Here is a 20,327-nt window from a genome sequence, read left to right as displayed (position 1 = left end):
GGATGACTGACACATGCCCAGTGGTTGGTGCTGCTGCCCACTGGGCATGTCAGTTCCTCTCCGTGAGGGCCTCTCGTATGGTCTCCGCATAGGATCAGTCGGTCTGGCAACATGATGGTGGGTTTCTGCAGAGTGAGCAGCTATGAAAAATGGACTTGGGTAGAAGATGTGTTCTATTTCTTACCTGGACATCGATGTCGTGTGGTATCTATTGTACCACATGCTACTGCCTGGGGCAATCAAAAGCCCTGACCCAGATTTAAAAAGGAAGCAGTGCTGCAGGCATGTAAGAAGAGCCTGTGGGATGGGACATACACAGTGACCGTTAGAGCAAAGCCCAGTCTGCCACTCCGCTTTAGGTGCATGTACAGGTGGCCAGACCAGTCGAAACCACTCATCCCTTTCAGCCTGGATCTCAGCCTTTGCAAAGGTCAGGTGCTCTGTCCAAACCACGTGTCCTGAGAATGGAAGAGGGTTGGCTCTCCCCAAAGCTGTTCTCTTTAATGAATCACTGATACCATGTGAAGTGGGAGTGGCTGCCAGGAAGCCAAAGCAGTACTGTCAGACCACTGTCCAAAGAACTGCTACATTTCTGATATCCTTGTGCTATGCTAATATGTACATTAAACATGATTTCAATAGAATAACTGCACTAGAAAATATAGTTTGTTCTCCTAGCCTTATACAAGTTCTAGACTCTTCTAAAATTCACGTGGAAAATCAGCATGCAAGAATAGCTAGGAAAATTATGACAAAAAGAAAAAGAATGGTAAGGGAGAGGCTTAGCTTTATCACATATTTAAAAAATCCTCTAAAACTTCTTTCTTGAAAATGGCATGATGCTGACTCATGAGTGAACAGAGAGACCAATGAAATGGAATAGAAAGTCCAGAAACATTTCCAAGTACGTAAGGACGTGTAGTTTATGATAAGGTGGCATTTCAGTTCATTGGGAAATAGACTTTCTCATGAGGGTATTGCAACCACTAGATAGTCCTGTTTTGAGATATCAAGATGGAGTATATTTCACATAAACTGCCAGAATAAACTCAAAATGGATAAGAGACTCAAATACACAAAATAAAACTGTAAGGGCACTAGAAATAAATATGAGTCAATTTCTTTATAAACTCAGAAGGGGGGAAGCGTTTCTAGCAATAACTCTAAATAGAGAAACATAAAAGAACAGACTGATAAATAAATTTTAATATGTTAAAAATCTTCTTTAAAAGTTTGAATGTCAAAAAGCAGCGTACACAAACTCAAAATACAGACAGCAAACATGGAAATAGATCATTGCAATATGTATCACAATTAAAGAGGGAACCTATGTTATATGGAAAGAACTGTGAAAATTCAGAATAGAAATACGGAAATGTTGACAGAAGAATGGGCAAAGACGTGCACAGATCACGGTAAAATATATTTAAAAAATAATGTAGAGAATGTCAACTTCACTCATATGAAGAGAAATGGAAATAAATATGGAGAAATGGAAATGAAACTTCAACTGAGACATTTGAGCTCTTTTCACAGGTGGCCAAAATTCAAACGTTAAACAGCACACTTCATGGGCAAGGGTGTTTTCTTTGGATTGGTTGCAGAGTATCTCTTTTGTATTTCTATAGTTTTACATTCATTCTACCCATGTCTTTATATTTAGGATGTGTCTCTTGTATACAGCACAAAATTGGGTCTTGCATTGTTTTAGCCAGACTGTCAAGGTCTGTCTTTTAATTGGAGTGTTTAATCTGTTCACATCTAACACGATTACCGAGAGGGTTGGGTGGAAGAATATCATATTGCCCTTTGATTTCTCTCAGCATCATTTCTTCTTTCCTTTGTCGTTTTCTTCTCTCCTTTGGAGGTATCTTGTTTTATTTATTTTTTTTTTTTTTTTGGGGGGGGGGTTGTGATTATGTTCTTGTATGTGGTCTGACAAGTAGTTCGAGAACTGTTTGCTTACTGTTTTTGATATTAGCGGGATTATTCATTATGAATTTGTACCAACTGGACAAACAGTTAACGAAGTTTACTAGTTGGAAGTGCTGCAAAGGCTGTGTGCAAAGTTAGACGACCTGAACTTTTTGCCAACAATTCATGGCTCTTGCATCACGACAATATACAAGCTTACAGGCACTGTCTGTGAGGGAGTTTTTAGCCAGTAAACAAATAACTGTATTAGAACACCCTCCCTACTCACCTGATCTGGCCCCCAATGACGTTTTTCTTTACCCCAAGATAAAGCAACTATTGACAGGAAGACATTTAGATGAAGTCGTAGTGATATTCAGCAATGAGGTGTGTAGCACTTTTTCTCGGAGGAGTTCGCAAACTTGATTGTCGGGCCTAGTATATTATTAAAGTGGTTACTCTAGGGTACAATGTGCCTTCTTCATACATCACAGTCTACTTGGAATTAACGTTATAGCACTTCCTATGAGAACCTCGTAATGCTACATTTCTGTTTATCGTCCCTCCCACCTTTTGTACTTCGTCTCATTTTAAACTTTAATTTCTCTTTTCCCTTCTCCTTACAATGGAGATCAGTTTCCTTCAGCCTGAACATCTTTTAATAATTCTTTCAGTGCACGTGTGATGGCAACGAATTCTCTTACCTGTGCTCTTTTGAACACATTCTTATTTTCACCTTCATTTTTAAGGCATATTTTCAGTGCATATAGAATTCCAGAACTAGATTGCTTATTTTTCTCTCAACTGTTTGAAAATATAAGTTTTCTGTCTTCTGACTTCCATTATTTCTGATGAGAAGCTTGTTGTAAATCTTATTGTTGCTTCCCCTAAAGTAAGGTAACTTATATTTTCCGTCTCTCTAATTTCAACTTTTTCCCTTTGTCTTTGATTGTCACCATTTTGACTATTACGGTATGTGTGTAGAAGTGACTGTCTTTGTCCTATCGGAGGTTCACTGATCATCCTGAATCTGTGGATTAGAAATGGAGTCTAGCAAGAGGCCTAGACAAAAAGGAACCCATTGCTGTACTCCTTTGACGCTAAAATATGTTTCTTGTTCAAACTCAGTGTTGTGTAGGATACCAAGACAGGAAACAAACCCTGTAGGACCTAAGTCCACATAGAGTGGAAGTAAGGCAGAAGTATGGTGCTGGGCAGGGAAGGCAGAGCCATCCCAATGCATGTTACTGGGATAAGTTAGCAAGCTCTTGCATTCCTTTGGGCCTATTCCCCAGCGCAAGGAGCTGGCTTTGCAGTTCTCTCTGTAGCTGTGCTGAGACCTGACTCTTTAGGTGGATCTGGAGGGAAGAAGGGTTGGTGGAAATAGGTCTTGGTGAGCAGAGGCGTTACAGAGGTATCTTATTTTGTTTCATTTTTGAATGTTCATGACAAAGATTTTTAAGCAAGGGAAAGATTGTTTCCTCTATGTTGGGGTGGCGTGGGGTATGCGGGGTGCTTCCACAGACAAAGGAGATTTGAAGGAATCAGCATGTTTAAGGTGCTTACCAGCCTCCATCCCAATGTGTCCATGGGCAGACTTCAGCACACAAAGGAAAGTGTTTTGAATACTTGTCACAGAATGGCTGCCATAGGAGCCTAGATGCTTTCTCTCCAGGGAGGTGTCTGAGCAGATGCTTATCTTTTTTTTTAAATTTTTTAAAAAAATTTATTGGGCTGACAATTGTTAGTAAAATTGCTTAGATTTCAGGTGTACAGTTCATATTACATCATCTATAAATCCCATTGTGTGTTTACCACCCAGAGCCAGTTCTCCTTCCATCACCATACATTTGATCCCCTTTACCCTCATCTCCCACCCTCCACACCCCTTACCCTTTGGTAACCACTAAACTATTGTCTGTGTCTATGATTTTTTGTTTCTCATTTGTTTGTCTTGTTCTTTTGCTGTTTTTGCGTTGATTTTGTAGCCAGTAACTTTACTGTATCCGTTGATTGTTTCTAATAGCTTTTTGGTGGAATCTTTAGGGTTTTCTGTAAATAGCATCATGTCATCTGCCAAAAGTGACAATTTAACTTCTTCATTCCTAGTTTGGATGCCTTTTATTTCTTTCTCTTGCCTGATTGCTCTGGCAAGGACTTCCAAAACTATGTTGGAAAGCAGAGGTGACAGGGGACAGCCCTGTCATGTTCCTGAACGTAGAGCAAAGGGCTTCAGTTTTTCACCATTAATTATGAGATTAGCTGAGGGCTTGTCATATATGGCCTTTATTATGTTAAGGTACTTTCTTTCTATACCTATTTTATTAAGTGTTTTAATCATAAATGTATGTTGTATATTGTCAAATGCTTTTTCTGCATCAATTGATATAATCATATGATTTTTGTCCTTTATTTGGTTTATGTGATGTATAGCTTGATGGATTTGCGGCATTGAACCATCCTTGTGGCCTGGTGATGAACCCCACTTGGTCGTGATGAATAATCTTTTTAATGCATTGTTGTATTCAATTTGCTAGAATTTTATTTAGGATTTTTGCATCTGTATTCATCAGAGATATTGGTCTGTAGTTTTCTTTTTTTGTGGTGTCCTTACCAGGTTTTGGTATCAGGGTAATGTTGGCCTCATAAAATGAGTTAGGGAGTCGTGTCTTTCTTCAATTATTGGGAAGAGTTTGAGCAGGAGTGGTATTAGATCCTCTTTGAAGGTATGGTAGAATTCACTAGTGAAGCCATCTGTTCCCGGACTTTTGCTTTTGGGAAGGTTTTCTTTTTTTTTTTTTTTTTTAACTTTTTTATTTATTCTAAGTGTGTTTTTCCAGGACCCATCAGCTCCAAGTCAAGTAGTTGTTTCAATCTAGTTGTGGAAGGCACAGCTCACAGTGGCCCATGTGGGGATCGAACCGGCAACCTTGTTGTTAAGAGCACCGCGCTCTAACCAACTGAGCTAACTGGCCGCCCCGGGAAGGTTTTCGATGACTGATTCAATTTCGTTACTGGTGATCGGTCTGTTTAGATTTTCCAATTCTTCATGGTTCAGCATTGGAAGGGTATATGTTTCTAAGAACTTTTCCATTTCTTCTAGGTTATTGAATTTGGTGGCATATAGCCCTTCATAGTATTCTTGGATGGTACTTTGTATTTCTGTGGTGTCTGTGATAACTTCTCCTTTTCCATTTCTGATTTTGTTAATTAGTGTCTTCTCTCTTTTTATGTTAGTGAGTCTAGCCAAGGTTTGTCAATTTTGTTAATCTTTTCAAAGAACCAGCTCTTTGTCACATTAATTTTTTCTATTGTCTTTTTGTTTTATGTTTCATTTAGTTCTGCTTTGATTTTTGTTGTTTCCTTTCTTCTGCTGACCTTGGGTTTCACTTGTTCTTCTTTTTCTAGTTCTTTAAGGTGTAACATGAGGTTATTTATTTGGGAGTTTTCTTGTTTCTTGAGATAGGCCTGTGATGATATAAAGTTCCCTCTTAAAACTGCTTTCGCTGCATCCCCAAAATTTTGGTAGGATGTATTTTCATTGTCATTTGTTTCTATGTATCTTTTGATCTCTCCTCTAATTTTTTCTTTGACCCCGTCATTCTTTAAAAGTATGTTGTTTAATCTCCATGTATTTGTTGTTTTTTCCTGCTTTCTTTTTGCAGTCGATATCCAATTTCAAAGCCTTGTGATCAGAGTCTATGCTTGGTATGATTTCAATCTTCTTAAATTTGCTGAGGCCGATTTTATGTCCCAATATGTGGTCTGTCCTTGAGAATGTTCCATGTACACTAGAAAAGAATGTATAGTCTGATGTTTTAGGATGAAGTGCTCTATAAATGTCAATTATGTCCATTTCAACTAATGTGTCATTTAGGGCTGCTATTTCGTTATTTATTTTCTGTTTGGATGATCTATCCATAGCTGTCAATGATGTATTTAAGTCCCCTAGTATAATTGTGTTTTGGTCAATTTCTCCCATTATTTCTGTTAGTAGTTGTTTGGTATATTTCGGTGCTCCCTGATTGGGGGCATAAATATTGATGACTGTGATGTCTTCTTGTTGTACAGTCCCCTTCACCATTATGAAATGTCCATCTTTGTCTCTTGTTATCTTTTTCACCTTGAAGTCTGTTTCATCTGATATCATTATGGCTACACCTGATTTTCTCTGGGTACCATTTGCTTGGAGTGTCAATTTCCACCCTTTCTCTTTGAATCTATGCTTGTCTTTGTAGCTGAGATGTGTCTCTTGGGACAGCATATGGTTGGGTTTAGTTTTTTGATCCAATCTGCTACTCTGTGCCTTTGTATTGGTGAGTTCTGTCCATTTACATTTAGGGTGATTATTGATATGTGAGGATTTCCTGTCATTCTATCTTTAGTTTTCTGGTAAGGCTGTGTCTCCATTGTTTCTTTGCCTTTTTGTTGTTGTCTATTATTTCTGTGCGGTGGTATTCAATGATGTTTCCCTCTGTTTCTTCTTTTATTATAGTATATATTTCAGTTCTGGATTTTTTTGAGTGATTACCCTTAAATTCATGTAAAAGAAAGTTTGATATTTAGAGTATTCCATCTTCTTCAGCACACTTACTTTCTCCATTCCCATGTTCTGGTTCAGGCCTTTACTCTCCCCCTTTTTATGTTTGGGTTGCCACAAATTGTCCCTGTTGATGGTGGTCGAAAAGCCTCATTTAGTATTTCTTGTAGTGCAGGTCATGTATTAGAAAATTCCCTCAGCTTCTGTATGTGTGGAAAGGTCTTTATTCCTCCTTCATATCTAAAAGATATCTTTGCTGGATATATTATTCTTGGCTCATAATTTCTCTCTTTCAATAGTTTGAATATTTGGTTCCACTCCCTCCTGGCTTGGAGAGTTTCTGCTGAAAAATCTGATGATAATCTAATGAGATTTCCTTTGTAGGTTACCATCTTCTTTTCCCTGGCTGTCTTGAGGACTCTTTCTTTGTCATTGATTTTGGACAGCTTCAATGCAATGTGCCTTGGAGAAGGCATGCTGGGGTTGAGGGAATTAGGTGTTCTATTTGATTCATCGATTTGAGGATCCAGTTCTGTCCACAAGTTTGGGAAGTTCTCATTGACAATTTGTTTGAATATATTCTTTGTTCCCTTCTCTCTTTCTTCTCCTTCTGGTATGTCCATTATTCTTATATTGCTCTTTCTGGTGGAGTCAGAAAGTTCGTGTAGAATTCTTTCATTTCTTTTAAGTTTCAAGTCTCTTTCTTCTTCCATCTGTGTAATTTCCAGGTTTCTATCTTTGATGTCAATGATTCTTTCCTCCATCTGGTCAACTCTACTACCTAAGCTGGTTATTTCATTCTTAATATCTTCTGTTAAATTCTTAATCTCCAGAAGTTCTATTTGGTTCTTTTTTAAAATTTCAATCTCTTTCATAAAATGCTCATGTTGTTCTTTGATTGTGTTTCTGAGTTCCTTAAACTGCCTTTCTATGTTTTCTTGCATCTCGTTGAGTTTTTTCTGAACTGCAATCTTGAATTCTCTGTCATTTAAGTCACATATTTCCATATCTTTAAGTTTTTTTTCTGGGGACTGTTCACTTTCTTTCTGAGCTGTCTTGTTGCCTTGGTTATTCATGGCAATTACTGATTTATTATTCTCTTGCTAGACATCTACAGGAGTTGCTTCTGCAACAGGTTGATAGGAAGAGGTTTTTCTTTTGTGTTCCAGTACGTGTTGGTTGAATGTTTTATTTTCTCTCCGACTGCAGCCTTCTTTTCCCCTCACATGGTAGTACTATGTTTTCTCTGCACTATCCCAGCTTCTCACACACTAGGGGGATTCCCTGGAGACAGGCTTCTCCTCTGTTAATAGTTCGTCTGGGTCACAGGGCGCAGTGTCTGCGTGAGTATGCAGAGAGCTTTTGAAGTTCCAAAGCACTTCCTGCACCAGATTCAGAGCCCGTATGTTTCAGCAGTTCTGTTTACTCCTGCAGGGATCCGCCCAGATAGGTGGGGCCAGGGGCGTGGTGAGTTGTGAGAGGTGGCCCAGAGTAATGTTGGTGACCACCACCACAGCTGGTCCTGCTTCCACAGCTCCCTCCCCTTTCCCGGAACTAGTTGGGCTGCGAATCTGTGTCTGCGGACTACAGTTCTCAGGACAGCAAATATTCTGTTCTTTTGATCTGACAGTGCTACTGTTCCGCTTCTTGCACCGGGCAGGTGGGGGCGGGGTGAGCTCTGGGAGGGTAGGCAGGGGGCGGCTAGTCTCAGTGACTAAGGCTTCTGTTCTCTGCTCGGCAGTGAGGGCTTCAACCACCTTTTTCAGCCTTCTTCCCTCAGTCTTTTATCCGAGGTCTCTGCCGTGAACGTTGCGTTCAGCTGTGTTATATGCTGCCCCCTCAGCCCTGTGGGCCATAAGCGGAGCCCTAGCAGTCCGAGTTCTTCCCTCTCCTGCAGCTGCGGTAGTTCCGGGATGCAGCGAGCTCGGAGCACTGAGCTAGGTCTGCGTTCTACACCCGCGCGGCTCCAACTCTGCACTTCTTCCTTCCCTCCTCCCCTGCTCACGCGATTCGCCCACCTTTAGGTGAATTCAGTAGTGGGTCTCTTTGTCTTGCCTGTCTGCTGTGCAGGGAGTCCTTTGTGGAGTTATTGTTGTTCAATTAGTTGTAAATTCCAGGGGAGCTTTACAGAGGCTCACCTCATGCCGCCATTTTGATCTGGAACCAAGACCGCTTATGTTTTGTTCAGGGAGCCAGGAAGATGTTGCAGGGTAGGTGTTAGAAAACACAAAGGACCTGTTGCTGGGCTGGCTGCAAAGGGGCCTGGGCTCAGTCCAGGCTCTGTCCTAACTCTGTGGTACCTTCAGTTGCTCGCCACTGCCTCCTGGGACATTGTGTCTCTCTCATTTCTCTAAAGAGGATGTCATACAACAGGGTCCTCAAAGTTGTTTTAAGTCACAGAAATATTTCCCCAAATTAAGTGTTGTATCTAAACCAGTATGACGCTCGACAACTTTTTAAAATACTAGTTTGCTTTGCATTCTATGTTTTCCTTAGTCTTTTTCAGTCAAGGCGCCAGGTCCTTAGCAAGCCTTAGATGTGGGGATTTTTTTCAGCTGCAATTCAGCAATACAGTTCTTCCCTTGTAAAAGTGCCCAACATCATTCAGCTATTGTGTTGCTGCGTGCTTTGTGTGCAGCAAGATGTGAGAAGCCATATGGGTCTTTGAGGGTTTGGCAATCTCATAGTATTTACCTCACTCCGGAAGAGAATATAGTGTTTTGTGTATTTGGGGCAGGAAGGAATTATTCCAGAGCTGGAACTTATGCTCAACTCTCAGGCAGTGCCCCACGATATTGGCAAGACATGGAGGGATGGCTGCTGGGAAGCTCGGGTGGGGTGAGCCCAGCACAGGGAGAACCTGGCTCAGCCAAAATATCTTTCTAGAGATAAGTAAGTGTGGCCTCTAAGCCAAGAACTTCCTGATGTTGAAACATCTGGATAGTCTTGGATACCATGGATGCAGCAGTAACCATGACGGATTAAGCAGCAGAGGCATTCCTCCATTTTCCAGACCACGTGAGCCTCCTGATTCTACAAAAGCCGGAGCTTGCAGTCATGACTGGGATCATGTTTCTAGCCCGTCTAATCGGTGGGGGTTTAAAGTCAGACTCTCACTGCATTCTAGCAGGTATGCAACCAGGTTTTCCTATCCTTTGAATCTGTACAATGACATTCACACCTGCTACTTTGAAAGCAAATGAAAATGAGGCTGCCCCACCTGCCTGCTGCCCTCTCCCCTGGGTGAAGAGGATGTTCCAGTGAACAGTTTGGCAACTTCACATCTAGGAACTAAAGGACTGAAGGCATTCCCAATCCCGTGCACTGCTGTTCTACTGTCACATGTAATAAAACTCGTTCAGGGTGTAAGCTGAAATAAAACTAAATACCAATGCTTCCCTCCTGTAGGCTTCCCACATAGACCTAGGCCACATGGACTCATGTGAAGGAGGAGAGGGCATTGGATGATTTGGATAAAAGCCAACACTGTCATTTTCTTTCGCATTTGGCTGATAGAACCTGTATTATGTTCACTGTACGTCCTCAATGCCTGGCCCGTAGTAGGTGCTCCATCAGCACGTGTCTGTTGATCGATAGAAAACACTGTGCTTTGCAGTCCTTCTGCAGAGCAGAGTCCTTTCTAACTGAAAATGTCGAGATGGCCCAGCAGGGAGTCTTAGCCTAGAGGCCAGCAGTGACTCAGGGGAGCAGGCTGACAGGGACTAAGGCTACCGAGTGACCAGGAGGCCAGTAGCCTCTGAGCACATGTGGGACACTGGGCTGGATGTGAGGGGTTGAGCTGACCCTGTCGGGGTGGGGGATGAGGGCAAGGGTTCTGGAGAGACATCCTGCCAGCCCTGTCCTCCAGGGGTCCTGCCTGGTGCAGGCACAGGCCTGGGGCCTCTGATCACCCTCTGTCAGGGTGTTAGCTGGGCAGACATCTCCGTGGTGAGACCCTGTTCTGCACACGCAGCTCTGGATGTCCTAGGTGGGAGGGACATGGGAAGTGGCCACCTCAGATCTGTGGTCTGGAGGGGACAGGAGTTGGTAGACTCTGAGACCTCTCAGCGGTAATCAGGATGGAGAAGGAGGGACAGAGGATCCTGGAGGCCAAGCTGAGCTCTGAGTTCAAAGGAGGACAGAGTCGGGCAAGGAAAGAGTGAGCCTTGGTGAGAATGAGAGCTTCTCAAGGCCCCTCGCCCCCTCAACTCTGCCAGCATCCCTGGCTGTGGGAGTGAATGTCCTGCTCAGGAGGGATTTCCCCTATCTGGTGTGGAGGTGCAATGCTCTTAAATTGCAGCCCCTGGCTTGGCGTCCAGCACACAAGGTATTACCCCTTCCTCTCTGCCATGTAACACAGGGGAAGGAGGTAAGCAGTTCAAGCTGAGTCCCAGCACCCGAGAGACTCCCGTTTTCTCCTGATGGAGCTCAGCTTCAGCCCTGGCACAGGGCAGCCCTGGAGGTACAGGTGTGGGTAAGAAGGAGCTGGGTAACTGCTTCGCGCGGGGTTTGGGGGAGGTGGTGGGGGCATGGGGAAGAAGAGGAAGCAGAAAACTGCAGAATTGCTCCCTTGGCCATCTACGCATACAGCTGGTGTTGTGAATCATGCTCAATGAATAAACAAGGAACCATCTCTTCCCACTCAGCTAAGAGGCATTTATTAGGGTGCTGACACCACCTGCCCTCTCCCACCCCCTCAGTATGATTCTGGATTCGCTCGAGAAGACATTGTGGTTCCTGAAGTCAGGTTTTGTCCATGGTTTCCTTTACCCAGGGCAGGAAACTTGAGACTTTGGTGTAGGCCCGGGGAGATGTCCCATTTTTAATTCCGTAGGAGACGATTCCCTGGATCACATTTTGGCACACGAGAGGCCCCCTGGAGTCTCCCTGCAGACAGACGGGGGGCGGGGATTGAGCAGCTCTCCTCCTGGTCCTGCCCTCTCTGCCATCCCAAGCCCCCTCTCAGAGAAGGCCACCTCGCGTGGCTGCCATGTGGGAGACCAGAGGGCAGCAGGCCACTGTGGGACCCTCAGCTTGGACATTGTCACAGCTTCACTTCACCCCAGGTGTCAGTTCCCTCTCCTCTCCCAGATCCCGGATGCTCTTCCTCTACAGGTGCCGTGGGACTGTGGCTCGTCTACTGTGTAAGGACATGAAAGCAGGCGGCTGGGGCTGACACTTAGCATGGAGGACGAGCCCGTTAACCAGGGTGTGTGACAACTACTGCTCACGCAGGGAGCACAGTTATACAAGCGCTGTGCCTCAGTGTGTGCCAGAGAATTACAGAATCATCCTCTGGAGGAGGACCATGTATAGATTGATCAGGGGCCTTTGGTTGGGTCTCAGAGCCCTATTTCTCCCAGCTGTGGCTGCTCTCCATTACCCTTCTGGGGAGAAAGATCACATGCTAGAGAGTGGAGGAGTTCCACTGCTAGTGGTGCGTCCCCATTCTTCCCCAAACACCTCTCTCCCCAGATCCAAGTTAGCTAAGCTCAATCTCACCTGAAAGGAAGCCTTCTTTTCTGTCGGGTTCCCCACGCAGAGTTGAATGGCAGGGTCATAATAATTTGGTAAGTAGCTTTCACACTCCCAATCCTCTTGCACAGTCAGCTCCACTTCCTGTAGAGTGTTTGCTAACGTGCCCATTGGTGTGACCTGTCCCCAGCCGGCCACACTGCACTTCTGTCCTGGCCTCACCGAGTCCCTGCCCCTGTGCAGGCGGAGGGCCTTCACAGCTTTAGTCAGCTTGATATTTCTCTCCAGCTGATGGGGAAGAGGCAAGACAGCCCAGGTCAGCCAGTGACCCCAGGGCCTGGACATGCGATAGGGCTGCACTGTCTTCCTTCCCCACTGAGGCAATGGGACTAGTCAGGTTGCCAGGATGGGCAAGAAGGAAGGAAGAGGTCACAGTGAGAGGAGAAACAATCTGGACCCAGGAGAGCAAACACAGGAGGAGATTTCCTTACCTGCAGTAGCATGTTGTCACTGGAGATGTTCTTGGGATTATAGTCTGGGTGGGGGTGGCTTTTGTCACCTGGAAGACTTGCTGTGTCTTCTCCTGTTGATTGATGTTGTGGGCCCCCAGGGTGACATTGATTGAGCTGCACGGAGAGCAGAGTGGGAGTGTGGGGGGCGTGGGGTCTCAGGACATACAGCCCATGAGCCGTGAAGGGTAGGTGACAGCTGAGGTGGGAGAGGACTGCAGTTAGGGGAAATTGAGGAAACAGGAGGGCCAGGAGCTGAGTGTCCTCTCTGCTTCTCAAGGACACTGAGGTTAGGGCTTCTGGGAGCTGTCTCTCGGCCTCAGGCAGTATCATGACATTGCCTGAGTTTGCATGTTTTCCCTAATGCACACTTTCTCCTCCACCATTGCTGGATTTGGCCAGTGTGGTCCCTCTCTTCTCAGCTTGCTACTTGTCTCACCTCTGACCTGAACCCAGCTTGCCCCTCTTATTTGTCAGTTTTTCTTCACCTAGTCATGCTCTCAGATGGCTCCTGTGAAGAGCTCTTGTGGGCTTGAGTTAGCACGTGCCTGGGGAGCTCACCTGGTCTGCAGCCCCTGGGGAAGGACAGCGGACCCTGTAGGTGTCTGGGAGGGGGTAGGCTGGGTGCTGCCCCTCACCTGCCGCTGCAGTGAGCAGCTGTCAGACAAAGTTCTCTCGCACAAGGACACCTCCGCACCTATACTTCTTCCCGTTATCCACAAACTGAATGCAGGTCATGTAGGGGCGGGAGTGGGGCTTGACCTCATGTCTCCCGATGATCTCCTCTGAACAAAGGCTGGAAGGGGGGTGACTGGGAGTGGCTGTGGGAGGAGGGAAGGCTTAGGGAGGCGATGACTGAGGTGTGACCCGAAGGCAATGGGGGGAGGGTCTCTGGTTCTCTTGTAGCAGAATCACCTTTTCTGAACCTCAAGCCTCAGAATCCAGCTTAAGAAAGGGGGTGCAGTGCTTGTTCTCCAAGTCATATGCAGACCCAAGTATGGAGGAGCTAAGACCTATCTTGAAGGTGACGGAGCTGCAGGTAACGTGGACAGGATGCAGTGAGTCTCCCTGACCACTCCAAGTCTCTGGGAGAATCCTGACTGGTGCTGTTTTCTAATGATTTACCCATGATTTATGGAGCTGGATTTCTAAAATCTTCCTGTCTTAAGGCCTAGACATCCTAGGTTCTCAGTAGGCATGTTATGATTGCATCAATGCATGGCCTCCAATTAGCTTCCGGCTGAGGATTGTTGGGGACAGTGCTGGTGGGATTCAAAGTCACAGGGATGATGAGAGTGCACTGCCAATGACAGTGGGGCAGCCGAGGGCCTGAGAAAGCCAGGGGAGGAGGGGAAGAAATAGGCTTCCCAGGCCTGGGGCAGAGCCAAGGCTACCAGGGAGCTTTGTGTGCAGTCATCTACCCACTGCTTAGATCAGTCGCACCCTTGGCTCCTCTCCTGAGCAGGAACAAGGTGATGGAAGGTATGAGAACTTTAAATGGTTCTTAAGCTGGTCCAGGAACAATTTTCACTATGAGCGATTTGTCCGAGGTGCCCTTTCCTGGGTTGGAGTGAGGGATTTTAGTTCTTTGTGTTTCGTAGCTTCACATCCTTTGCCAAATGCCTCTCTAAGAACAACCTCCTTTGCAGTTTGATAAGAGAGAGGCTAAGATCTTGCAGTGGAACCCTTCTTCCCATCCATCCTTGTTGAGTAGCTATAAAACATGGGACTTGTTGGTCTGGGTTTGGGAGGGAAGCAAGCTGGGCTTCAGAAAGTTCCTGGGCTCAAATGCAGGACAAGCCCTGCCTGTGCTGGACCAAAGGTTTGGGAGTACGGAGTGTTTTATGAGATGGGCTGAGGCCTCAGGAATGGGTTAGTCACTCATCTGTCCTGAGCTCAGAGGGTAGAAGAAATGCCAACAAGAGCAGGAGTGGATGCATCTGCTCAGGTCAGAGCCGCTGGTGTTTCTGTCTTCCAGACACAAAGCCTCAGAAGGGAACAAAGGCAGTGTGGCTCAGGGACTCACACACCTCCTCAACACTTGCTCCTTTAGTTTTGCTGGGTATCACCATAGAAGGGGGTTTGTCAGAGTTCTCTGGTTTGGTTAGGTGAGAATGGCACTGTTACCACATTTGTACTCAGATGCTAAGCTACAGGGCAAAAGCAGAAAGAAGGAAAAAGAAAGTGAAGGCCATGGCTACTGCCAGCAGAGAGGCTGGAACCCCAGAAGTCCCTTAGTGACTAAATCAAGAATGTTTCCACTTCATGGCTCCTGCCTCTTTTTCCTTTCTGATGAAATCATGAATAATTACTTAGCAAGCTGTGTTTAGTGGTATGAGTGATGTGGCCCTGTCCTTCAGAGGCTGACGGTCACCTGGAGTAGACTGAGAATCTGTGGGTAGTTGGGGTGCTAAGGGCGATTGTGGAGGGTCTGCTTGGTGGTGGGAGATAGAGCCTGGACTGGCCTGAGGCCCAGGTAGCACTGAACACACCCCAGGACGCTAAACGGTCACCCCATTTCCTATCTTACCACCACTCCAGCCCATGTTTTTCGAATATTTAGAATCCCCACTTTAAATATCAATATTCTGTGACACAGAGACCTAGAGCTTTTCTCACCCACAGTTTTGAACACAAGTCCTGTACGTGATACTCACTGGATGGAAACAAGTCATCATGGCATCTGTTGGAGCCGAGTGGCCTGATTGGTTCGTGCTGCGGTTATTTACCACCCCTTGGGCTGAGGATGGGACTGCCCCCCAAATCATAGAGCCTCTGGGTGGGCAATTTCCCCTCAAGAAATGCTCGTTACTGTTGCCAGGCGATGGGGAAATGGATGCCGACCATCCCGATAGTTACTGGCCACTAAGTTTTCTCTGTCCAGTGTCCAGAGAACCTTGTCTCTGACGTCCTCGGGCCTAGCACTTATGTATGTTGCAAACAGATTATCCGAATGCTGCCATCAGTGTGACAGAAGAAGAAAGAGAAGTGGAAAGGGAGGTATGATGACTTCCAAACAGCCCAACCCAGTTCTGTTCTAGGAACGGCATCTGGTGGATACATCGAGAAGAGTGGAAGTAAACAGGCTTAAGCAGCAGTCAGGATCTCTGGGTGGTGGAGGTCTCGGCAGTTTTCATTTTCTTGTTTATGTCTTAACTCTCTTTCTATGACGAATAGTTATTACTTATATACCCAGAATATATTTTCCCTGAGTCAAAGCAACTCATTCATGGCCCACATTCAGTGAAACACTCTTTTTCAGTCCTGCCTTCTCCAAGGTCGATGATTAAAATGAGGTTACTTTTCTAAATTCAGTCTTGTAAAAAATTTAGAGATTGTTGAAAAATAGAAGAAATAAACTCCCTCAATAAGCTTTATGCTATAGGATACTGTTGACACATAGAAAAATACTATTGAAACTAGTACTTTTCATTACTGTGAGTTTCCTTTGGAGATACACACACACACACACAATGGGAGGTGGGGAGAGTCTGGCCTAGACCAAGATGGAAGAGCATCTTAAAGGTGACTTCGGGCTGCAGGAGGATGGGCTGCCAGGACAGCAGAGGTTGCACTGAACCCTGCGCCCAAGGCAGGGCTGTGACAGGCACTGCGCTGTGCCTGGGAGTACTCAAGGGCCCTCCTGAATCTTCTCAGGCTTCTAACTGCTCTGATTTGGGGGAAGGAGTGTTTCGTGGGGTAAAATGACAGCTTTCCAAAGCTTCTCACCCATTTCTGTTCTGGTAGGAGAAATGGCCCCCTACCCAGAGAGTCTCAGCTCATCTTCTTTCAATTTCTGAATTCTTTTTTGTTGTGTATTGGCCCTTGGTTCTGCCAGTGGGGTAGGGCTGTGGGTGTGGATTGAAGTAGGAGAGGAATATGGATGCCATACGAGGGTTGTCAGGAAGAGGGTCACGTTTTCCTGGGGAGTCGCTCCTTTTTCCTGATGGAGCTTACATTCAGCCTGGCAGGGGGAGCTGGCACTGGGAAGGTGTGTTTGGAAGGAGTTTGTTTTCGATGCAGCACGATTTTTTATTGTAGAGGTTGAAGGTGAGCTACCCTGAAGGGGGAAGCCTGTAAGAGATCAGAGATGTGAACAGATGGTTGCTGGACACAACAGTAGGTAACTAATAAAGGTTTCGGTGAATAAAGGAGGAATGAATGATTTCCAGTCTAGAGATGGGGGTTTATTAAGTGTCTGGCAGAGTCCTCTCCACCTACTGCAGTATTGGCCTGTGCCCCAGAGAAGATGGATGCATCAGTTCCGGGATACCTCAATGTGGTCTCCGCAGATTGAAGCGTTTCATTGTTCTTTTTATCCAGGGCACAAAGTATTTGATCCTGGTGTAGATTGCTGGAGGTTTTCCAGTTGGGCTTCCATTTGAGACAATGCCCTCTGCCTTCTGTCCACATACGAGGGGGCCTCCGGAGTCCCCCTGAGGGCAAAGGGATAAACGACTTAGTAGGACTTTCTCCTGGTCCGACCCACCTTGTTGTATCAAGGGTGAATGGTCGCTGTTAGGGGGCTGTGTGGCAGTTCAGTGCCAGGACAGGCCTTGTTCCCTCTCTAGGTCCTAGGTCCAGGGTTGCAGCCTGGCTCTAATGGGTCCCGTTTTCCTTTCTCCATAAAGCCTGTCCATAAGTGGCTGTGGGACAGTCTCTCATTCCCCCCACCTCCCGCCCCTAGGGAGCCGGCACCAGAATATCTGAGGACATAGGTGTATGCTTACTCCAGGAATTGCCACTGAGCCCGAGCTGCCAAGAAGCACAGGGCACACTGCCCTGGGTCTCCTCAAATCTCACCTGTGCCCAGGGCTGGACAAGGACAATGATGGGGTCTTACCTTAAAAGAAGACTGAATCTTTGTCGGGTCCCCCACGCATATCTGGAATTCCTTGTAGTAAAAGATGAAGCGTGAAGTACATTCTTCGTCTCTCTGGATTTCAAGATCTACCTCATGCAGTTTCTCAGGGCCTGGGGTGTTCACACCCAGGCGCCCCCAGCCGGCCACACTGCACACCATCCCCGGCTTAACCTTATCTTTTCTCCCTGGCAGATCGATGATTCTCACGGCGTCATTCAGTTTGGCTTTTTCCTCCAGCTGAAAGCAGAGGACAGGAATTCTAATATACCTGTGGTCCACAGATTGCAGGGACAGTCGTATGGTTGTCATCTTCACTGCCCTGGGACAAGTAAAGGGGCCACACTGGAAAGAAGGACAGACAGTGGTCATGTGGACACAAAACCCTGGGGCTAAAGTGTGCAAGATGCAGTGGAGCCCTACCTTCAGTAACATGATGTCGTTCGCAAACGTGATACTGTCATATTTTGGGTGGGGTATGGGTGTTCTCACCGGGATGACCTGCTGGGTATTCTCATTCACCTTGATGTTGTGGGCTCCCAGGACGACAGTAATTGAGCTGCAGAGACCAGAGAGGGTGGTTAAGTCACAGGAGATATAGCCTAGGGGCTGTGAAGGAAAGAGGCCAGCTGGGGACAGGGCAGGACTGGAGTGGGGAGGTGTGACAGGGCCCCTGGGGCTGAGCACGTTTGTGCCTCTGCTTCTTGGCAGCTCGTGCTCAGAGGCAGTTCCTGGAGCAGATTTCATTGTGCTGAGCTTGCCTATTGCTAAGCCAAACTGTGAAGGTCTCACATGTGCTCGCTGGGCTCCCAGGCACAACCTCCATCTCCTTCCCATGCCACCATTGATCAGTGCTTTCTTTCTTCAACAGGCCACTTGCATTGAGCTGTCCCTCCCTCCCCAAAACTTACCTGCCTTCCGAATAGCTCCTCTGTGTTACTAGGTGGCTCTAGTCTGTATCCCCCGAGATGAGGGTTCCCTTCCAGGTGTCTACAGAAGGGTGGGGGCCCAGGCGCAACTCCTCACCTTCCCAGGCAGTGAGCTGCTGTCAGCACAAAGTCCTCACGCACAAGGAAACCTCCACAGTAGCTATTCTTTGAAGATGGGTACTTAAGATATGCCATGTAGGGACGAGAATGAGGCTCAGCTTCATGGCCCCCGATGATTTCCCCTGAAAGAAATATTGTACCCTGTGTGCTGTGCTCGTGGAGTCAAGGACTGAAGCCAGGGAGGCTGGGATAACCTGGGGCAGGTTTGGGAGGAGTGGGATGGAGACGGTGAGGTCTGTAGTCGTCAGCAGTAACAAGAAGGGGTCCTGCGGGTGACTGGGGCAACAACAGTGGCCTGCCAAGTGACCTGTAAGACTCAGATTGTCCCTCTGACAAAGAGAAGAACAGTTCTTGTTACTCAATAGCAGCTGCACACACGTATGTGGGCAGAGAGGATTTGTGTTTGGAACAAGCAGGGAAGGCCCTGTACATTCTGGAAAATCCTTTCCCTGACGTTCCCTGGGTCCTCTCTCCATTCTTGTTTCCCAGGCTCACTGAGCTGCTGCAGGTTTGTAAACTCAGAGCATTTTGACTGACAAATTACCAGAGAGAACTTGATACTGAACCAGCCAATCACAAGTGCTAAGGGGACTAGGATGCCACCAACTCTGGGATCAACTGTGTCCTCAGTTTCTTTCCTGGGCAGCATAGGAATGACAAAGCTTGGAGAAGGAGGAGAGGATTGAGGGTAGATTTTAAGACATTGAGTTAGAATGTGAGAGGGCCTTCTTTATTCCAAAAGCCAGCCTGTTTTCCAAGCTGCCCTTTCCTGGGGATTTAATTATTTCTCATTCTCAGCTTCCAATCTTCTTCCAGATTCCTTTGTGGAAGAGCCCACATTCCAGATGAGAAGGGAAGACCTGGGAAGAACATGATACCCACTGGCCCTCCTGGAGAACAGCCCTCTGTCCTGCATTCCCGTGGAGTGTTTATTCTGCATCAGATACGCTAGGTTCGGGGCTGAACCTAGATTTCAGTAAGTTCCTGGGGATGGACCAGGGCCAGATTTGTAGCGTCTGATTATGCCTGTGCTCGTGGGCGTTGGGGTCGGGCGTCTGTTGGTCGGACAGTCACTCACCTGCCTCTGCCTTGGGGGAGAGAAGAATGGCCATTAGGAGCAGAAGTGGCTGCATCTTGTCAGGAAAGTGGCCCAGGCCAGAACTGGTGGTGCTGCGTCTTGGTCTTCTAACCCGAGGACTGTCCGGTGTTAAGGCCTTTATCACTTCAGGCTCTATTTGCATGCCTGACGCAGCTGTCTGTTGAAATATTCAATCCTGAGTGGAGTAAGAACTTATCAGTAACGACATAAGTACCTGTAGCTCTTGATAAAGTGCTTGGCACAGCAGCTGAAACAGGAAACAGTGGCTACAAGGTGGGGTGGTGGGAGATGCTGTATTAGCCAGTAGCAGGTCCCAGAGCCCCCAGAAACCTGAGTCTCATGATGATGCCTGCAAGAACCCCTCACTTCCTTGGTTTTTGTAGACCGTTTATTGAGGTCTGTTTTTTGAGCCTCAGGGGTATTGGTCATGAGATTTCTTGATTCTGGTGGAGACAAAACCATCAGTGATCAGATAAAGATTGCGAGGCCACGGTTAGAGGGATGGATACAATGGTGTGGCAATAGTGCTGAGGGGGCTTATTCCAGTTTCTACAGAACTGAGTGGTTTCAAACAACAATGACAACACAATTTATCTTCTCACAAATCTGCATGTTGGTCAGGATGTAGTGTGGATCGCTCCCCTTTGCTCCCCTTCCTGTCAGGGGAGGCTTGAGCCTGGAGCCTGGGATCAGCCGAGGGATGACTGACACATACCCAGTGCTTGGTGCTGCTGCCCACTGGGCATGTCAGTTCCTCTCCGTGAGGGCCTCTCGTATGGTCTCTGCATAGGATCGGTCGGTCTGGCAACATGATGGTGGGTTTCTGCAGAGTGAGCAGCTATGAAAAATGGACTTGGGTAGAAGATGTGTTCTTTTTCTT

At 46.5% G+C, this 20,327-nt stretch overlaps 1 protein-coding gene and 1 pseudogene across 1 annotated transcript; both read right to left on the bottom strand.

Moving 5' to 3' along the window:
• Nucleotides 1-11,152: 11,152 nt before the first annotated feature.
• Nucleotides 11,153-14,378, bottom strand: LOC148758576 (granzyme B-like; annotated as a pseudogene).
• A 2,225-nt stretch (nt 14,379-16,603) lies between these two features.
• On the bottom strand, nt 16,604-19,675 carry LOC148758575 (mast cell protease 1A-like). The gene is made up of 5 exons (XM_088796947.1): nt 19,427-19,675; nt 18,326-18,470; nt 17,723-17,858; nt 17,282-17,539; nt 16,604-16,874 (listed from the first exon to the last, which is right to left on the bottom strand). Exons 1-5 carry the CDS (start codon nt 19,587-19,589, stop codon nt 16,713-16,715), a joined length of 864 nt encoding a protein of 287 aa, XP_088653073.1. The 5' UTR covers nt 19,590-19,675; the 3' UTR covers nt 16,604-16,712.
• Between the last annotated feature and the right edge of the window lie 652 nt (nt 19,676-20,327).

This window comes from Rhinolophus sinicus, chromosome 3 (assembly GCF_057876585.1).
Source record: "Rhinolophus sinicus isolate RSI-liver-muscle chromosome 3, RSI-T2T, whole genome shotgun sequence".
NCBI lineage: Eukaryota > Metazoa > Chordata > Mammalia > Chiroptera > Rhinolophidae > Rhinolophus > Rhinolophus sinicus.
Note: the sequence above shows the minus strand (reverse complement) of the source record. Positions and strands in the feature narration are given on the sequence as shown.

Bases quoted from the DNA above. Each gene is read 5' to 3' on its own strand.
- LOC148758575 (XM_088796947.1), bottom strand. From the start codon at position 19,589: ATGCAAATAGAGCCTGAAGTGATAAAGGCCTTAACACCGGACAGTCCT. The intron at 18,471-19,426 runs GTGAGTGACTGT...TATTTCTTTCAG, and splicing joins CTCCCCCAAGGCAGAGGCAG to GGGAAATCATCGGGGGCCAT. The intron at 17,859-18,325 runs GTGAGGAGTTGC...TGGTCTCTGCAG, and splicing joins GCAGCTCACTGCCTGGGAAG to CTCAATTACTGTCGTCCTGG.